This window comes from Salmo salar, chromosome 13 (genome assembly GCF_965601325.2).
Source record: "Salmo salar chromosome 13, fSalSal1, whole genome shotgun sequence".
NCBI lineage: Eukaryota > Metazoa > Chordata > Actinopteri > Salmoniformes > Salmonidae > Salmo > Salmo salar.
In genome coordinates, this window is record NC_138303.1 from 14,602,501 (window position 1) to 14,622,774 (window position 20,274).

At 43.1% G+C, this 20,274-nt stretch overlaps 1 protein-coding gene across 1 annotated transcript in view; it reads left to right on the forward strand.

Annotated features, from left to right (window-relative positions):
- The window catches only part of klhdc8b (kelch domain containing 8B), a 174,176-nt gene that overhangs the window by 106,179 nt on the left and 47,723 nt on the right, over positions 1-20,274 (forward strand). Inside the window, exon 4 of the mRNA XM_014134525.3 lies at positions 4,460-4,684. Within this exon, the coding sequence (XP_013990000.2) occupies positions 4,460-4,684 (225 nt within the window). The remainder of the gene's footprint in view (positions 1-4,459; positions 4,685-20,274) is intronic.

Genomic DNA, 20,274 nt, shown 5'->3' on the forward strand with positions numbered 1-20,274 from the left:
CTACAGGGGTACCTGGCCTATCCACAGGGGGTACCTGGCCTATCCACAGGGGGTACCTGGCCTACCTACAGGGGGTACCTGGCCTATCCACAGGGGGTACCTGGCCTATCCACAGGGGTACCTGGCCTATCCACAGGGGTACCTGGCCTACCTACAGGGGGTACCTGGCCTACCTGCAGGGGGTATTTGAGAAGACTCATGAGACCATAGGCTTACTGGTAAAATGCACATGAGGGGGTACTTCAGGGGTACTCTGGGCAGAGAAAAATTCAGTTGATGGTACAGTAACAGTAAAAGGTTGGGAACCACTGCTTTACAGTATAGTACAATACCTAGTGTAAACTATACTGTAAACAGATGAAATGAACACAACAGGTAAAGCAGTAGTACTGATCTAATGGCCATGTACTCTGTATTATGTATCAGTGACCAGGTATAAACCCTTGACTTCTTGGACAAGCAGATTTCTATTTACTCCATTTGATTTGGATGAATAATAATATATTATATCTAACTGAATACACAACACATCAAAACAAATGTTAATTGTCACATAACACCGAATTCAACAGGTTGTAGACCTTACCATGAAATTATTACTTACAGGCCCTTAACCAACAGCGCAGTTCAAGAAATACAGTTAAGAAAGTTTCTATCAATGTTTGGCTCTCATGACAGGTGATGTTCATGAATATAACCTGATGAATATTACCTGAAGTACACCAGGCTTTGTGTCGGTGTCACCAATCAGCGTGTGATCACAGTGGGATCACTGTCACTATGTCCAGGCTGATCAAACACCTGACACTGACATGCTGCACTGCAGACACTGTCTACTCAAACATGGATAGAAACTTTATTCCAGCTTCAATAGGAACCACACCTTTTCCACTGGCTGCAGGTCCAACAGCAGAGAGACTGACAGGCTGTATAATCTTTACGATACGCACTGCCAGCCAGGCTCCAAGTGTAATACTCAACAGTACTCACACACTCTCACACGCAAGGATGCACGTGCATGTGGGTGCACACACACACGAACTAACACACACACACATACTCACTCACTCTCTCTCTCTCTCTCTCTCTTTCTGGGTAGCTGTCATGTTTGGTGAGTAGAGTTGGAGGAGAGAAAGCCCGGGGCTCTCACAGAGGGAGAGAAAGAGGACCAGAGAGGTTGGAAAGGGAGAAACCAATGGAACGAGACAGAATACACACATATTTATTGTTGGATGTACTGCATGTTCACTGGGCCATGTGCCAAGCTTATATTTGAGAACACACCCGAGGATATTTGGCTGCTCCTAACAGATATGGAATCAGCATTGCTAATAAAGGGACACCATTTCAAACCGTCCATTAAGTAGACTCTAAAAGAAAAGGTTCCTGGAGTATCTTTTAGGAGTTCTTCAAATTGAAACTGTTGTGGAACCCCTATAAGTTCTTTAAAGAACCCCTTTTAATGGATCCTCAAAGAACCTTTTGAAGAACCTTTAGGGTTCCATTTGTATTACCCCCCCCCCCCCCCTCCCCCCCCCCCATTATTATTATTATGAATATTCAAAACAATAACAGCAATAGTTTAGTTCTCAGTGTTTATTATGATTTTAGGCAAAGCAGAATACAAAAAATCCCAATATGAGGTAAACTCCCAGCAGAGCCCCAAGTCCAATGGGTTTATCCTCTGTCCTGTTGATGTTAATGTGTTGTTGTTAATGTGTTGTTGTTGTTCTCTGTATCCTCTGTCCTGTTGTTGTTAATGTGTTGTTGTTCTCTGTATCCTCTGTCCTGTTGATGTTAATGTGTTGTTGTTCTCTGTATCCTCTGTCCTGTTGATGTTAATGTGTTGTTGTTCTCTGTATCCTCTGTCCTGTTGATGTTAATGTGTTGTTGTTCTCTGTATCCTCTGTCCTGTTGATGTTAATGTGTTGTTGTTCTCTGTATCCTCTGTCCTGTTGATGTTAATGTGTTGTTGTTCTCTGTATCCTCTGTCCTGTTGTTGTTAATGTGTTGTTGTTAATGTGTTGTTGTTCTCTGTATCCTCTGTCCTGTTGATGTTAATGTGTTGTTGTTCTCTGTATCCTCTGGCGTGTTGATGTTAATGTGTTGTTGTTCTCTGTATCCTCTGGCGTGTTGATGTTAATGTGTTGTTGTTAATGTGTTGTTGTTCTCTGTATCCTCTGTCCTGTTGATGTTAATGTGTTGTTGTTCTCTGTATCCACTGTCCTGTTGATGTTAATGTGTTGTTGTTCTCTGTATCCTCTGTCCTGTTGATGTTAATGTGTTGTTGTTTCTGTATCCTCTGTCCTGTTGATGTTAATGTGTTGTTGTTCTCTGTATCCTCTGTCCTGTTGATGTTAATGTGTTGTTGTCTCTGTATCCTCTGTCCTGTTGATGTTAATGTGTTGTTGTTAATGTGTTGTTGTTCTCTGTATCCACTGTCCTGTTGATGTTAATGTGTTGTTGTTCTCTGTATCCTCTGTCCTGTTGATGTTAATGTGTTGTTGTCTCTGTATCCTCTGTCCTGTTGATGTTAATGTGTTGTTGTTCTCTGTATCCTCTGTCCTGTTGATGTTAATGTGTTGTTGTTCTCTGTATCCTCTGTCCTGTTGATGTTAATGTGTTGTTGTTACTGTGTTGTTGTTCTCTGTATCCTCTGTCCTGTTGATGTTAATGTGTTGTTGTCTCTGTATCCTCTGTCCTGTTGATGTTAATGTGTTGTTGTTCTCTGTATCCTCTGTCCTGTTGATGTTAATGTGTTGATGTTAATGTGTTGTTGTCTCTGTATCCTCTGTCCTGTTGATGTTAATGTGTTGTTGTTCTCTGTATCCTCTGTCCTGTTGATGTTAATGTGTTGTTGTTCTCTGTATCCTCTGTCCTGTTGATGTTAATGTGTTGTTGTCTCTGTATCCTCTGTCCTGTTGATGTTAATGTGTTGTTGTTAATGTGTTGTTGTCTCTGTATCCTCTGTCCTGTTGATGTTAATGTGTTGTTGTCTCTGTATCCTCTGTCCTGTTGATGTTAATGTGTTGTTGTTCTCTGTATCCTCTGTCCTGTTGATGTTAATGTGTTGTTGTCTCTGTATCCTCTGTCCTGTTGATGTTAATGTGTTGTTGTTAATGTGTTGTTGTCTCTGTATCCTCTGTCCTGTTGATGTTAATGTGTTGTTGTCTCTGTATCCTCTGTCCTGTTGATGTTAATGTGTTGTTGTTCTCTGTATCCTCTGTCCTGTTGATGTTAATGTGTTGTTGTACTCTGTATCCTCTGGCGTGTTGATGTTAATGTGTTGATGTTAATGTGTTGTTGTTCTCTGTATCCTCTGGCGTGTTGATGTTAATGTGTTGATGTTAATGTGTTGTTGTTCTCTGTATCCTCTGGCGTGTTGATGTTAATGTGTTGATGTTCTCTGTATCCTCTGTCCTGTTGATGTTAATGTGTTGTTGTTCTCCGTATCCACAGCCAGAATGATTTTACAGTGCATGGTGATCGAACAGGTTTCCTATTATATTTATCAGAGGTGTAGGTAGGGTGATGTCTGTGAATAAAAAATGTAAGTCATTATAGAGATGTTTAACAAAAGATGCACACGACAGTATTCATACCTTGGTTTTTGTGGTGAATGAAAAAACTGTTTTGATAATGGTTTTCATACACATACCTTGTCCATAATGTAGAGGACTATGGGATATTCATTGAAGAGGTAAGGGAGGAGGATGGTTCATGTGATCTGCATAACACCTTTACCTACTGACATACCTTTTTATGCCTCCTCATATACCTACAGACACAAAAGTGTGCAGTTCAGTCATCCCAATACAGCTAGCCTTTAACATATTATTATAGCCTACAGTACATAGTCTTTCCTCTTTGTTGAATGATATCCATTGAGTTGTGTCCATTTTCTGTTTTAGAAAGATTTGCACAAATATGAATAGATAGATGGTGTCATCAGAAAACAATATCAATTTAGATCATACAAGGGACAAACCCTAAATTGAGGAGATCTTTACATTTTTCAGTTAAGTGCCTGCACCTGCTATCCTTTCAAATTCAAATCCAAATGTTTCAGTTGGGCGGTTAGGTTCCTGCAAGAGCCCCCACCAACTAAGGAGGTTCCTCGATGAACCCCACCTCCTATGGGGTTCTTGGAAGAACCTTTTTGGAGGCCATTTTCAGCGCCAAGAACCCAAAGGTTCTTCAAAGATCTTTGAGGATCTTAGAAGAACCCTTGTTGAACCCCTAATATTTAGAGTGCCAACAATTAGTCCTTTTTTTATAAATGTTTCTCTCTCTTCACATCTCCTCTCATCCCTCCCACCCATTCTGACCTTTCGTCTCTCCCTCTCTGTCATTCCCTCTCTCTCATGCCCTGCTGCCCACTCCCTTTGACCGTCTCTCCCTCGTCTCCTTCCTTACCCTCCTTTCCTTCCACTCCTTCCTCTCCGCTCCTCCCTGGCAGGTGGGCGTCAGGGAAAGCTTCCTGTCACAGCCTTTGAGGCCTTTGACCTGGAAATGAAGAGTTGGACGCATTACCCCTGTATCCCCAGCCGCCGAGCCTTCGCCTGCTGTGCTGCCACCGAGCGGGGCTTCTTCAGTCTAGGAGGGCTCCAGCAGCCCTGCCCCCATAACTTCTACTCCAGACCTCACTTCGTCAGCACGGTGGAGGAGTACAACCCAGAACAGGGTGAGTCCCTTCAGTGCTACAGGTGCTCTACTCACATAATTAAATAAAACCCTGTATTGTTAACTTGTATTGTATCTCTATCAATACTCTCATTCAGTCAGTCCCCCTATGGCTCCAATACTCTCATTCAGTCAGTCCCACTATAGCTCCAATACTCTCATTCAGTCAGTCCCACTATAGCTCCAATACTCTCATTCAGTCAGTCCCCCTATGGCTCCAATACTCTCATTCAGTCAGTCCCACTATAGCTCCAATACTCTCATTCAGTCAGTCCCCCTATAGCTCCAATACTCTCATTCAGTCAGTCCCACTATAGCTCCAATACTCTCATTCAGTCAGTCCCCCTATGGCTCCAATACTCTCATTCAGTCAGTCCCACTATAGCTCCAATACTCTCATTCAGTCAGTCCCACTATAGCTCCAATACTCTCATTCAGTCAGTCCCACTATAGCTCCAATACTCTCATTCAGTCAGTCCCACTATAGCTCCAATACTCTCATTCAGTCAGTCCCCCTATGGCTCCAATACTCTCATTCAGTCTGTCCCACTATAGCTCCAATACTCTCATTCAGTCAGTCCCCCTATGGCTCCAATACTCTCTTTCAGTCTGTCCCACTATAGCTCCAATACTCTCATTCAGTCAGTGCCAGTATAGCTCAAATACTCTCATTCAGTCAGTCCCCCTATGGCTCCAATACTCTCATTCAGTCAGTCCCACTATAGCTCCAATACTCTCATTAAGTCAGTCCCCCTATGGCTCCAATACTCTCATTCAGTCAGTCCCACTATAGCTCCAATACTCTCATTCAGTCAGTCCCACTATGGCTCCAATACTCTCATTCAGTCAGTCCCACTATAGCTCCAATACTCTCATTCAGTCAGTCCCACTATAGCTCCAATACTCTCATTGTCAGTCCCACTATAGCTCCAATACTCTCATTCAGTCAGTCCCACTATAGCTCCAATACTCTCATTCAGTCAGTCCCACTATAGCTCCAATACTCTCATTCAGTCAGTCCCACTATAGCTCCAATACTCTCATTCAGTCAGTCCCCCTATGGCTCCAATACTCTCATTCAGTCAGTCCCACTATAGCTCCAATACTCTCATTCAGTCAGTCCCACTATAGCTCCAATACTCTCATTCAGTCAGTCCCACTATAGCTCCAATACTCTCATTCAGTCAGTCCCACTATAGCTCCAATACTCTCATTCAGTCAGTCCCACTGGTGAGCTGAACTCATTTGGCTCAACAAACTGTCTCCCCTTATAGAGCCATGAAATTGTGTATTTTACATTGGATAAAAGCAGACACAGAGCTACAAAATGGTATATCACACACTGCATTTGAGGAACAACGGGAAAGTAATTCAGCTTTGAAATTTGATAAACTCGTAACCTCGCTTTTGAAGAAAATGGCCTTTGAATATTTTGGATGGACAAGATGGTGCTGACAGAGATGGTTGCCTCGCTTCAGGTCCTTAGGAAACTATGCAGTTATTAGTTTTTTTATGTATTATTTTATGTATTATTTCTTACATTGTTAGCCCAGGAAATCTTGTGTGTTATTACATATAGCCGGGAAGAACTATTGGATATAAAAACGATGACAACTTACCAACATTATGACCAGGAATACGTCTTTCCCGAAGCGGATCCTTTGTTCGGACCTCCACCCTGGACATGGGATCTTATCCCAGAGGCCGACCCAAAACAAAGCGGTCGCCGCAGGAGAGGCAGACTATTGCTCAGACTCAGAAGGCGAGCTCACCATCCACCGCTCCCGAGCATATTACTCGCCAATATCCAATCTCTAGATAACAAGGTGGACGAAATTAGGGCACGAGTTGCCTTCCAGAGAGACATCAGAGATTGTAACGTTCTCTGTTTCATGGAAACATGGCTCACTCGGGATATGTTGTCAGAGTCGGTACAGCCACCCGGTTTCTTCATGCATCGCATCGACAGAAACGAACATCTCTCTGGTAAGAAGAAGGAATGGGGTGTATGCCTTATGATTAATGACTCATGGTGTAATCACAACAACATACAGGAACATAAGTTATTTTGTTCACATGACCTAGAATTCCTTACAATCAAATGCCGACCGCATTATCTTCCAAGAGAATTATCTTTGATTATAGTCACAGCTGTGTATATCCCTCCCAAGCATATACCTCGTCGGCCCTGAAAGAACTTCACTGGACTCTATGTAAATTGGAAACCATACATCCTGTTGCTGCATTTATTGTAGACGGGGATTTTAACATAGATAACCTGAGAATGTGACTTCCTAAATTCTGTTGGCATATCGAATGCACGACACGGGCTAATAGCATTCTGGATCATTGCTACTCTTAACTTCCGCAATGCATACAAAGCCCTCCCCCGCCCTGCCTTTGGGAAATCTGACCATGACTCCATTTTGTTGCTCTCAGCCTATAGACAGAAACTAAAACAGGAAACGCCCTTGCTCAGTTCTGTCCAATGCTGGTCTGACCAATTGGATTCCACGCTTCAGGATTGCTTCGATCACGTGGACTGGGATATGTTCCGGATAGCCTCAGACAACAACATTGATATTTACCCTGACTGTGAGTGAGTTTATTAGCAAGTGCATCGGAGATGACGTACCCACTGTGACTATTAAAACATTTCCTAACCAGAAACCTTGGATTGATGGCAGCATTCGCGCAAAACTGAAATCGCGAACCACCTCTTTTAATCATGGCAAGGCGACTGGAAACATGAGCAAATACAAACAGTGCAGCTATTCCCTCCGCAAGGTAATCAAACAAGCAAAGCGTCAGTATAGAGACAAAGTAGAGTCGCAATTCAAAGGCTCAAACACGAGACGTATGTGGCAGGGTCTACCATCAATCACGGATTACAAAAAGAAAACCAGCCCCGTCGCGGACATCGACGTCTTGCTCCCAGACAAGTTAAACAACTTCTTTGCTCGCTTGAGGACAATACAGTGCCACTGACACAGCCCGCTACCAAAGCCTGTGGGCTCTCCTTCCTTTGTGGCAGACGTGAGTAAAACATTTAAGCATGTTAACCCTCGCAAGGCTGCCGGCCCAGACGACATCCCTAGCCGCATCCTCAGAGCATGCGCAGACCAGCTGGCTTGTGTGTTTGCGGATATATTCAATCAATCCCTATCCCAGTCTGTTGTCCCAACATTCTTCAAGATGGCCACCACCGTTCCTGTTCCTAAGAAAGCTAAGGTTACTGAACTAAATGACTGTCGCCCCGTTGCACTCACTTCTGTCATCATGAAGTGCTTCGAGAGACTATTCAAGGAGCATATCACCTCCACCCTATGTGATACCCTAGACCCACTCCAATTTCTTACCGCCACAATATGTCCACTGACTATGCAATCGCCACCACACTGCACACTGAGGAATGCCTATGTAAGAATGGTGTTCATTGACTACAGCTCAGCATTTAATACCACAGTACCCTCCAAACTCGTCATTAAGCTCGAGACCCTGGATCTCGACCCCGCCCTGTGCAACTTGATCCTGGACTTTCTGACGGGCAGCCCCCAGGTGGTGAAAGTAGGAAACAACATCTCCACCCCGCTGACCCTCAACACTGGGGCGCCACAAGGGTGCGTTCTCAGCCCTCTCCTGTACTCCCTGTTCACCCATGACTGCGTGGCCATGCACGATTCCAACTCAATCATTAAGTTTGCAGACGACACTACTGTGGTAGGCTTGATTACCAGCAACGACGAGACGGCCTACAGGGAGGAGATGAGGGCCCTTGGAGTGTGGTGTCAGGAAAATAACCTCTCACTCAACGTCAACAAAACAAAGGAGATGATCGTGGACTTCAGGAAACAGAAGAGGGAGCACCCCCCCATCCACATCGACGGGACGTAGTGGAGAAGGTGGAAAGTTCCTCGGCGTACCCATCACGGACAAACTGAAATGGTCCACCCACACAGACAGCGTGGTGAATAAGGCACAACAGTAACAGCACCTCTTCAACCTCAGGAGGCTGAAGAAATGTGGCTTGTCACCTAAAACACTCATGCACAATCGAGAGCATCCTGTCGGGCTGTATCACCGCCTGGTACGGCAACTGCTCAGCCCTCGACCGCAAGGCTCTCCAGAGGGTGGTGTGGTCTGCACAATGCATCACCGGGGGCAAACTACCTGCACTCCAGGACACTTACAGCACCCAATGTCACAGGAAGGCCAAAAAGATCATCAAGGACAACAATCACCCGAGCCACTGCCTGTTCACCCCGCTATCTTCCAGAAGGCGAGGTCAGTACAGGTGCATCAAACTTGGGACCGAGAGACTGAAAAACAGATTTTATCTCAAGGCGATCAGACAGTTAAACAGCCATCACTAACATAGAGAGGCTGCTGTCAACATACAGACTCAAGTCTCTGGCCACTTTAATAAATGGACATAATAAAGGTATCACTAGTCACCTTAAATAACGCCACTTTAATAATCTTTACATATCCTACATTACTCATCTCGTGTATATACTGTATTCTATACCATCTACTGCATCTTGCCTATGCCGCACGGCCATCGCTCATCCATATACAGGTATTTATATGTACATATTCTTATTCACCCCTTACATTTGTGTGTATAAGGTAGTTGTGAATTTTTTTGAATACTTGTTAGATATTACTGCATTGGCGGAACTAGAAGCACAAGCATTTCGCTACACTCGCACTAACATCTGCTAACCATGTGTATGTGACAAATACAATTTGATTTGATTTGATACCTACTGGAGAGCTCTTCTTTGTCTACACCCATTCAGCATCGTTCAAACCCTCTTCAGCTTTAGTCCCAGCCATCTCTTTAAGGGTTGATCTGAGCGTTCTGTCCTAACAACAGCAATCAAGCACCCAAGCTAACTGGCTAACATTGGCTAGCTACTTCCAGACTCACTGACCATTTTACTCGACCTAGCAGAGCTGATTAGGCTGTTTTTATGTTATCCAGAATGTGTTGCTGGCAACAATTTACACTTTTTTTGCCAATGTTTACTGACACCGGCCATATTCAACCGGTGTTGAGCGTTTGTAAATTTGTCTGTTATTCTGCGCTCTGGCACACTCAGACAAGAGTGCTCTGAAATTGGAGTAGATAGCCAGAACGAATTTACCAGCTACGTCTATCAACAGTTGTTGCAGTGACATTCTATTGAAATGGTTACTTTGATAGTGGAGTCTTTTGTTAATAAGACATGTAGCTAGCTAGCTAAACAATGAACAATAATCCCAACTCATGACGTTACTACCCTGCATGAGCTAACATTAGGCTATAACTAGCTAGCTAGTCTATCTTACCAGTATACATCATGGATGGATGCTTCTCCCTGTCACGGATGCCATGGTTGCCCTTAGTTTGAAGATGTAATCTGGAGACAGGTGTTTTTTCCATCTCCTTAGCTATCATACTCTAATTGCACTGATTTCAAAACTCGGTCCTCCAGAAAGTGGAGAGGACCACTTATACAGTTCTACTTAGCAAAATATGTTTTTTAAATGCCGTGTTAGAAAGGATTACCTACACATACTGACCAGCTCATATTATAGACAGAAGCGTGCTATATGGCAGACCAATCCGAACTCATCTCTCGGTATGTCCAGCCCACTCATTAGCTCAGCCAATCATGGCTAGTGGGAAGGTTGCTGACTTTTTCTGTGGCTAAACCAACTACGCTTGTAATTTAACAATTCTATTTTGTATTTACAGATGGCATACAAGTTTGTTATTAAGGCACATGAAAGTTCACGTTCCAGAAGGCATTTCTGACAAAAACGAATTTTGATTTTAAAAAAATTAAAAAGTTTACGTTCAAATGGCTCTCCTGTGAAGTTGTGACCCGTGACATATGCCTGGTTTCCTGAAACGAGTCCCATACGGTCTCGTAACACATTCATCCTCTCAGAAAACACTTCTGTATCTTCCCCATTCTTTTTGAAACCACATCGTTGTTTCAGGCCGGGGTGGGTTGGGTTGGGGGTTGTTACTGAGTCACAGAGCCATGGAATAGGGTTCTAATCACATGTTTTCCTACTGCAGCTTACTGGTAGACTGATACAGATGAGGCATGGTTGCATTTAGTATTCCAGAGCTATGCTGTGTATGATTCACCATCCATTTCTGGATTAAGCCCAGTGAGCATGAGCTACCTTTCACCTCGGGCTGTGTGTGTGTGTGTGTGTGTGTGTGTGTGTGTGTGTGTGTGTGTGTGTGTGTGTGTGTGTGTGTGTGTGTGTGTGTGTGTGTGTGTGTGTGTGTGTGTGTGTGTGTGTGTGTGTGTGTGTGTGTGTGTGTGTGTGTGTGTGTGTGTGTGTGTGTGCGTGTGCCATCTTGTGTGTGTGTGTGTGGTCAGGGGAATCTTTTCCTCCATCCATATTAACAATACATTCTATAACTCCCCGCTGTGCCTGTCAGGTCTTGATAAAAGGCATTTTATATATAGTCTTTTCAGTTGCTGAAATCAAAAGCCAGATGAGTTTAGTGTAACCCCTACATTTAATTTGGTTGGCTTTTGAAGATAATGATTTTTTTCTTCTGAAGAACAAAGCATCCCAAGCTGTTCACGGTTAAGGAACCTGCTGTGTGTACTTTATGGGTGAGGGACTTTGTGGTTAGCATGTTATCTCTCTCCCACTCATTTCCTTTCCATTCATTGCATTCCTGGACCCGGGGGTAAACTCAAGACACGGTGGCGAGGAGAAAGCCAATGGCCGGTCATAGATTAGCAGCACAAAAGCCCAGTTAAAGAACTGTATTTATATTCAATCTCCCTCAGACAGAGCCTTGTCGGATAGCCATGAACGTGTCAATTCCGATGCAGTATTTGATAAATGCTTCCTACAGCTGTCATAATGTGCAGTATTCTGTTGGTTGTACACATTTCATGGAGTTTCATATTTGAATCCAATACATTAGGGCTGGGTTATAGTCTAATTTATATTAAGCAAAAGCGGTAAGCAGCTTTTTATTTATAATTTTTTACATCCTCAAATGTTTTAAGCCAATTTGCATGTTAATGTTCCATCATAAAGATTCATGGCTGCACAAGGCAGAACAGCGTGCCTAGTTAATGGAAACTATTGTGCCCCCCTCTGTGTGTGTGTGTGTGTGTGTGTGTGTGTGTGTGTGTGTGTGTGTGTGTGTGTGTGTGTGTGTGTGTGTGTGTGTGTGTGTGTGTGTGTGTGTGTGTGTGTGTGTGTGTGTGTGTGTGTGTGTGTGTGTGTGTGTGTGTGTGTGTGTGTGAGAGAGAGAGAGAGAGAGAGAGAGAGACCCAGGCAGGCAGGCAGGCAACATCTTACGTGTTCCAACCCATCTTTGCTATTTAGTTTATCTTTACTATTATCACATTTGACCGCCAAGCACTTCCGGACATCAAATCGACAGGTACTGACCTCCATTTTGATTTCAAATCCGAATTCAACTCCGACTCATCTGTTACCTTGTTCATACCGTACCCCAGTCCTTTGTTTCATGGGCTACAAAAATATAGATGTGTCGGCATCCTGGTGAGATTTAGACGAAGAGAAAATCCGACCGGCACTCCTCTCCATTCTACAGGAAAATGTCCAGTCACTGGAGAATAAGATGGATGAGCTTTGTTCAAGAGTCTCCTATCAGACAGACTTGAAAAGTTGCAATATTATCTGCCTTGCAGAGAGGTGGCATGGAGGACTTTATGTACGTAGAACTCAGTGGTTTCTCTGTGCAGCGGCACGATCAGGCAAGTCCAAAGGGGGAGTGTGCCTCTTCATAAACAACAACTGGCAGACCCTTTTATCTACCAAGAGAGTTCTCTTCTGTAGTTATCACGGTTGTCTACATCCCTCCACAAGCCAACACCACTTTGGCACTCAATGAACTGTAAGGGGTCATAAACAAACAAGAAACCACTCACCCAGAGTCAGCGTTTCTGGTGGGTGGAGACTTTAATGCGGGGAGACTTAACACCACGTACCTCACTTTTACCAACACGTCTCCTGCGCCACTAGTGGTGTTAAGAACTCTAGACCACTTTTATTCTACCCGTAGAAACACATACAAGGTCCTCCCATTGGCAAATTTTACCAAGACTCTACTCTCCTGCTTCCTGTTTACAAACAAAAGCTCAAACAGGAAGTACTAATAACACGCTCAATACGGAAGTGGTCCAATGAAACAAGGCTACAAGACTGTTTTACTAGTACAGACTAGGATATGTTCCGGGATTCATCCGATAGTGTTGAGGAGTTTACCACATCAGTCACGGGCTTCATCAATAAGTGCATAGACAAAGTCGTCCCCACAGTGTCTATAAGAACGTATCCAAACCAAAAACCATGGATTGCAGGCAATATCCCCACAGGGCAAAGGCTAGAGTAGGCCTGGGCAATTATTTAAAATATATTTAGCAGTTGCGGGCCAGAATCATTTTACAGGATTATACATCATGTCTGTGACTGTGATGACAGATATATCTACTGTAAATCACATCCAGTTATGCTACTTATTTTACTTTTTAATATGCACAGAAATAAACCACACTCATGTTCTCCTTTTGGGAGGTATTTTCATTATTAAACATGCAATGAACTACACAGAGGGAAAAGTACACTGCATTCAGCACCACGGACAGAACTCTTGTTAACGGGTATGCACAAAAACCCAAGAAAGAGAGAGAGCTCAACATTACATTTAAACTACTCAATCAGTGTGAGGAGTGAAGTCTCTGATGGGCATTGACTAGAGCAGTGAAGTCAGGTATAGTTTCTGACGTCGCTATGCGCAGGATTTCTGAGAGGTGAGAGTCAGTAAGAGATGATCTGTGCCTTGAGTTGTTATATTTCATCACTGAAAATATCTGTTCACATACATAGGTTGACCCAAACAGTACAAACATCTTCTGAGCATGACTCCTAATCTTTGTAAAGTTTTGTTCATCGAGAGATGCATAGAACCTCGTCAGTGACATTGTTTTGAATAGTTCTCCAATTACTGCATCAGACTGAAGATCGATAAGCTCAAGTTGCAGGTCAGTGGGAACGTTATCCACATTGAAGGTGAAAGGAGAGGAAACCAACAGCATGTCATTTTCCAACACTTTGAAAATCCTCAAAACGACGACAAAACTCAGCGTTCAGAGCACACAGCAGCGATGGATACTTCTCCCGCTGGTCATCTGATAGGGAACAGACTAGTAGTGTTGGAAGGTGGGTGAGATTGTTGGCTTCTACCTGGCGGGTCAGGAGGAGTAATTTTCCCTTGAAGGCTTTGACAAGGCTTTACATCTGATGTGCAAAAAGGCCCTTCCCTTGTAGTTTGGAATTCAGTTCATTCATGAGGGCCATGATGTCCACGGTGAATACAAAATCAGCCAACCATTCCTTTTATTGCAGATGAGGGAAATCCACATATTTTCCTTTCATTTGCAAAAACTCAGCAATCCCTGACTTCAGGTCCCACACCCTTTTAAACACCTTCCCCAAACTCAGCCATCTCACGTTTGTGTGGTAGGGGAGATCTGCATGACCCGACTCTGTCTCTTCCAACAGTGAGACAAACTGCCTGTGGTTTAAAGATGTTGCTCTTATGAAGTGTGCCACTTTAGTGACTGTATCCACAACATGGCTCATTTCCAGAACACATTTCCAGAGCACCTCCTGATGAATAATGCAGTGCAGGAAAATAATTTTCTGATCTGGGTTCAGCTCAGCTATTTGATCTTGTATCCTTTTCAAAAGGCCAACGTTTTTTCCTGTCAAGTTTGGGCACCCATCAGTGGTCATACTGGATAACTTTTCAAAACTCAGTCCCAGCTTTGCCACACACTTATTAACCTCCTCCAATAACTATTTCCCTGTGGTTGTGCTCTTCATTGACTGCACTGAAGCAAGCTCCTATGTAATTTCAAAGTCTAGGGTTATGCCTTGTAGGAATATCAACAACTGCGCTGTGTAACCAAGGGCCAAGGAGAAATAGGGGAAATCCTTTACCTTTTCTTTCAGCTGTTGTTCCATATTCTCTACGATGTCCTCAACACACCTTGTCACTGTTCGTCTTGACAGGGAAACATTTTCAAACAGCAATTTCTTGTCAGGGCAAAGTATTGCTGCAGAGTCAATTAAACATTATTTAATGAATTCACCCTCAGCGAATGGCTTGCTATGTTTAGCAATTTTGTGGGACAGTACATAGCTAACTCTCACAATTCCGTCGTTTGCTGAATGCATTTCTGTGAAAAGTCCTTGCTGCTTTTGCAACTGTAGTACAAAATTCAAAAGGCACTCGCACATCTGAGCAATCTTTTTGCAGGTGCATGGTAACAGTTGAACAAGATGAAGGAAAAAGGAAACCGCACACTGCTCTTGATAGTATCACTGATATTTAATAAGCTTTACGTATTGGCCTCACGGCCTTCGTCAGAGCTTTTGTGAATTTTTTTAAATCAGCACCTCTATGTAGACCTAGCCCCACCCACATCCGTTCCACGCATGGAAAGGGGTTGGAGGCAAAGGAAAAATAAAGTGCTACCAAACATAACAATATGTATTTCACAAACACTACAAAAGTGTATAAATAAGACGCATTAAACACGTCTATAAAACTACCATGAGGACACAGCAAGCCTTCATCAATCATTGGGCACTTCGCACGAAAAACATCAGAGTAATCTTAAATAGGCACATAATTCATGTTGAAATTCACAACATAACATACATAGGCATTTCATCATTAAGTCCTTTAGGAAATAATGTCTGGAGGGTGAAAATCCAAAAACATTCTCTTTTACTCAGAGTATTATTAATATCACCTCCCCTGTCTGATATCTTGACCTTCTCTATGCCACAAAATCTAAAGGTAGAAATGTCATGTTTTAGGTCATTAAAATGTACTGCGACTGGATAATCCCTGTCGTTTCGCCTGATTGAACTTTTATGTTCACTAATTCTCTGTTTGAGAGAGCGTGAGGCAACTGTGAAAGCAACTCTTTCGATGCACTTGCCCTCTGCTCAGAAGACATTCCTATATTTCTCTGTATGCTCCGTCTGGAAGTGTCGGGACAAGTTGTAGTCTTTCAAGACAGCGATGCCCTCTTTACACACTAAGCACAAAGCTTTCCCTGATACCTCAATAAATACATATTTTGATGTCCAGTCTTGCTGGAACACCCTACATTCATTGTCTACTTTCCTTATCTTTGAAATCTTTGAAAAACACATTTTTGCGCAATTTCTAGCTAGCTACTATTTGTAACTGTGACGTGTGTGTCAGCATATCAGTTACTCTGTCCTCGTGCAGTTGTTATTTATACGTGCCTTCAAAATAAATGTAGATAAATAAATAAAGCGGTGGGAGTTAAATCATTACACAAATTCATTGGGCTTTTAATTTGAATAACAAATACGTTTTTCAAAACATTACTATCGCAAATTCTTTATGTGATCTGAGCATGATTCCGTGGGCCGTATTGAATCAGGTCGCGGGCCTGGGTTAGAGGTACCACTTGCAAGGAACGGGACATGAATATGGATGCATACAAGAAAGCCTGCTATGACCTCCAACGAGACATAAGACATACAGGAGGAAAGTGGAATCCTATTACACCGGCTCCAACGCTCAGCGGATGTGGCAGGGTTTGCAGACGATAACAGATTACAAAGTGAAACCCAGCCGTGAGATGCCCAGTGATGCAGAACTCCCAAACTTTTACGCTCGCTTCAGGAATACAACACTGAGTCTTGCTTGAAAGCCCCTGTTGTTCCAGATGACTGTGTGATCTCGCTGTCCATGGCCGATATGAGTAAAACCTTTAAACAGGTTAACACTCGCAAGGCCGACAGATTGAAGTGTCTTCACACTGGTCTCTCCCACCTGGACAAGAAGGGAAATAACTATGTGAGAAGGTTGTTCATAGGATACACCATAGTCCACTCCCCTCCAAGCTCATCGCTAAGCTGGGGACCCTGGGACTGAACACCTCCCTTTGCAACTGGATCCTGGACACCCTGACAGGCCGGCCCCAGGTGGTGAGGGTACAGTAGGTAACAACCCCTTCGCCATGCTGGCCCTCACACGGGGGGGGGGGGGCCCTCAGGTGTGTGTGCTTAGTCCCCTTCTGTACTCCCTGTTCACCCACGACTGTGTGGCCACGCACGACTCCTACACCATTATCGAGTTTGCTAACGACACGACGATGTTAGGGCTGATCTCCGACAGCGATGAGACAGCCTACAGGGAGGTCAGAGACTTAGCAGTGTGGCGCCAGGACAACACCCTCTCCCTCAACATCAGTAAGACCAAGGAGCTGATCGTGGATTACAGGAAAAAGAGGGGAGAGCACCATCCCATCCACATCTACATCCTAATAAAAAAAAATAATCCTTGGATCCTCAAAAAGTTTTACAGCTGCACCATTGAGAGCATCTTGACTGGCTGCATCACCGTTTGGTATGGCAAATGCACCGCCCTCGATATGAGAGGGAGAGAGAGAGAGAGAACCCTGGAGATAATACTGTATTATGGACAATAATTACCAGCGCAGAGTTTACAGGCCATGTCCTCAATTACACATCTCTATGCTCTTATCTGCCCATTTACTAGTGTGTGGCACTGGCTTGTAAATGCACTGAGCTGAGGAAACCTGTGTGGGTTTGTTGGTGGGCGAGAGCATGTGAGTCTGAATTTAAAAGGGTGTGTGTGCTGTGGAGACTTATCCCACCACTCTGGCTCTTACCATAAGCCCCCTGACCTACACACTGTTTACCTCAAGCAATACTGACTATAGACCATGTGCTTAAACTGAGTATTTCATGTCTTCATGGATATCATAAAGTACTGTTGAACGGAAAGGTTTGACAAAGCTGAAATGAAAAAGGGAAAAGGTTTTCTTTCTTGTCTTGTAGTGTTCATGTCTTTTTAAATGTTCTTTGAGTTGAAATGACATCTGGAGTAGTACTCCATATAGTTTCCATGGAATGAGTTGAAATGACATCTGGAGTAGTACTCCATCTAGTTTCTATGGAATGAGTTGAAATGACATCTGGAGTAGTACTCCATCTAGTTTCTATGGAATGAGTTTAAATGACATCTGGAGTAGTACTCCATATAGTTTCCATGGAATGAGTTGAAATGACATCTGGAGTAGTACTCCATCTAGTTTCTATGGAATGAGTTGAAATGACATCTGGAGTAGTACTCCATCTAGTTTCTATGGAATAAGTTGAAATGACATCTGGAGTAGTACTCCATCTAGTTTCTATGGAATGAGTTGAAATGGCATCTGGAGTAGTACTCCATCTAGTTTCTATGGAATGAGTTGAAATGACATCTGGAGTAGTACGCCATCTAGTTTCTATGGAATGAGTTGAAATGGCATCTGGAGTAGTACGCCATCTAGTTTCCATGGAATGACGCAGAGTGGTTTGAGGTAACATGCCTCTCAGCAATATGCCTGGGAACAGGAAGCCAATTGACTCAGTGCCTGGGAACAGGAAGCCATTTGACCCAGTGCTCTATAGCTATTATGCTCCCATTTGATTTCCCATGTGCTGTACTGTTTAATGGTATTAGCTAAATGATCATCTCAAAAGTTCCCATGGAGGAGTTTATATTCAAGACTCAATATTAAGATCCTAGTATTCTCCTTTAAGCAATCCCCATGCGCTAGTTAGAGAGCCATAATGGTGGTTGGTTTGTGGAGGATGAGTTCGTTGTCCTCTGGCTGCCTCTCTCACAGTGTTTGACACTTCCCTTTCCTCCACTGTTGTTAGGGAGAGACACTGCCAAACTCATGGCTGTTGGCTAATTGATGTATCAATCATTTTTACCAGAGTAGCTGAATGCACTGCACGTCCTCTTTCTCCCACTCAATATCATGACCTCTCGGTATCTGTTTCTTTCCCATTCTGTTAGTATTTGCCTCCCTCACTCCATAAATTGATTCCATTGTTGTTTCTCTCATTGTTGATCTCTTTGTTTCTCTCTCTCAATTCAAGGGGATTTGTTGCCATGGGAAACATATGTTTACATTGCCAAAGCAAGTGAAATACATAATAAACAAAAGTGAAATAAACAATAAAATATTAACAGTAAACATTACACTCACAAAAGTTACAATGTCATTTTATGTCTAGATTACAGTGGTGTAACGATGTGCAAATAGTTAAACTACAAAAGCGAAAATAAATAAACATAAATATAGGTTGTATTTACAATGGTGTTCTTTACTGGTTGACCTTTTCTTGTGGCAACAGGTCACAAATATTGCTGCTTTGTTGGCACACTGTGGTATTTCACCAATAGATATGGGATTTTATCAAAATTGGGTTTGTTTTGGAATTCTTTGTGGGTCTGTGTAATCTGAGGGAAATATGTGTCTCTAATATGGTCATACATTTGGCAGGAGGTTAGGAAGTGCAGCTCAGTTTCCAACTCATTTTGTGGACAGTGTGCACATAGCCTGTCTTCTCTTGAGAGCCAGGTCTACCTACGGCAGCCTTTCTCAATAGCAAGGCTATGCTCACTGAGTAGGTACAAGCTTTCCTTAAGTTTGGGTCAGTCACAGTGGTCAGGTATTCTGCCACTGTGTACTCTCTGTTTAGGGCCAAATAGCATTTTAGTTTGCTCAGTTTTTTTGTTGATTCTTTGTTGATTCTCTCTCCCCACCCCCTCTCGCTCTCTCTCTCATTGATTATCAAGCTGTTAATATGATTAGGGTAGGCCATGAGTAGGGGAATGACAGTGGCCCTTTGGTGCCAGCTGAGGGCTTAAAGGCCTGCACAGACCCTAGGGAGCAAATGTTACTATGTCCCTAGAGAACAAACCTTACTATGTCACTAGAGAACAAACCTTACTATGTCACTAGAGAACAATCTTTACTATGTCCCTAGAGAACAAACCTTACTATGTCCCTAGAGAACAAACCTTACTATGTCCCTAGATAACAATCCTTACTATGTCCCTAGAGAACAAACCTTACTATGTCCCTAGAGAACAAACCTTACTATGTCACTAGAGAACAAACCTTACTATGTCACTAGAGAACAAACCTTACTATGTCACTAGAGAACAATCCTTACTCTGTCCCTAGAGAACAAACCTTACTATGTCACTAGAGAACAAACCTTACTATGTCCCTAGAGAACAAACCTTACTATGTCCCTAGAGAACAAACCTTACTATGTCACTAGAGAACAAACCTTACTATGTCACTAGAGAACAACCCTTACTATGTCCCTAGAGAACAAACCTTACTATGTCCCTAGATAACAATCCTTACTATGTCCCTAGAGAACAAACCTTACTATGTCCCTAGAGAACAAACCTTACTATGTCACTAGAGAACAAACCTTACTATGTCACTAGAGAACAATCCTTACTCTGTCCCTAGAGAACAAACCTTACTATGTCACTAGAGAACAAACCTTACTATGTCCCTAGAGAACAAACCTTACTATGTCACTAGAGAACAAACCTTACTATGTCCCTAGAGAACAAACCTTACTATGTCCCTAGAGAACAAACCTAACTATGTCCCTAGAGAACAATCCTTACTATGTCACTAGAGAACAAACCTTACTATG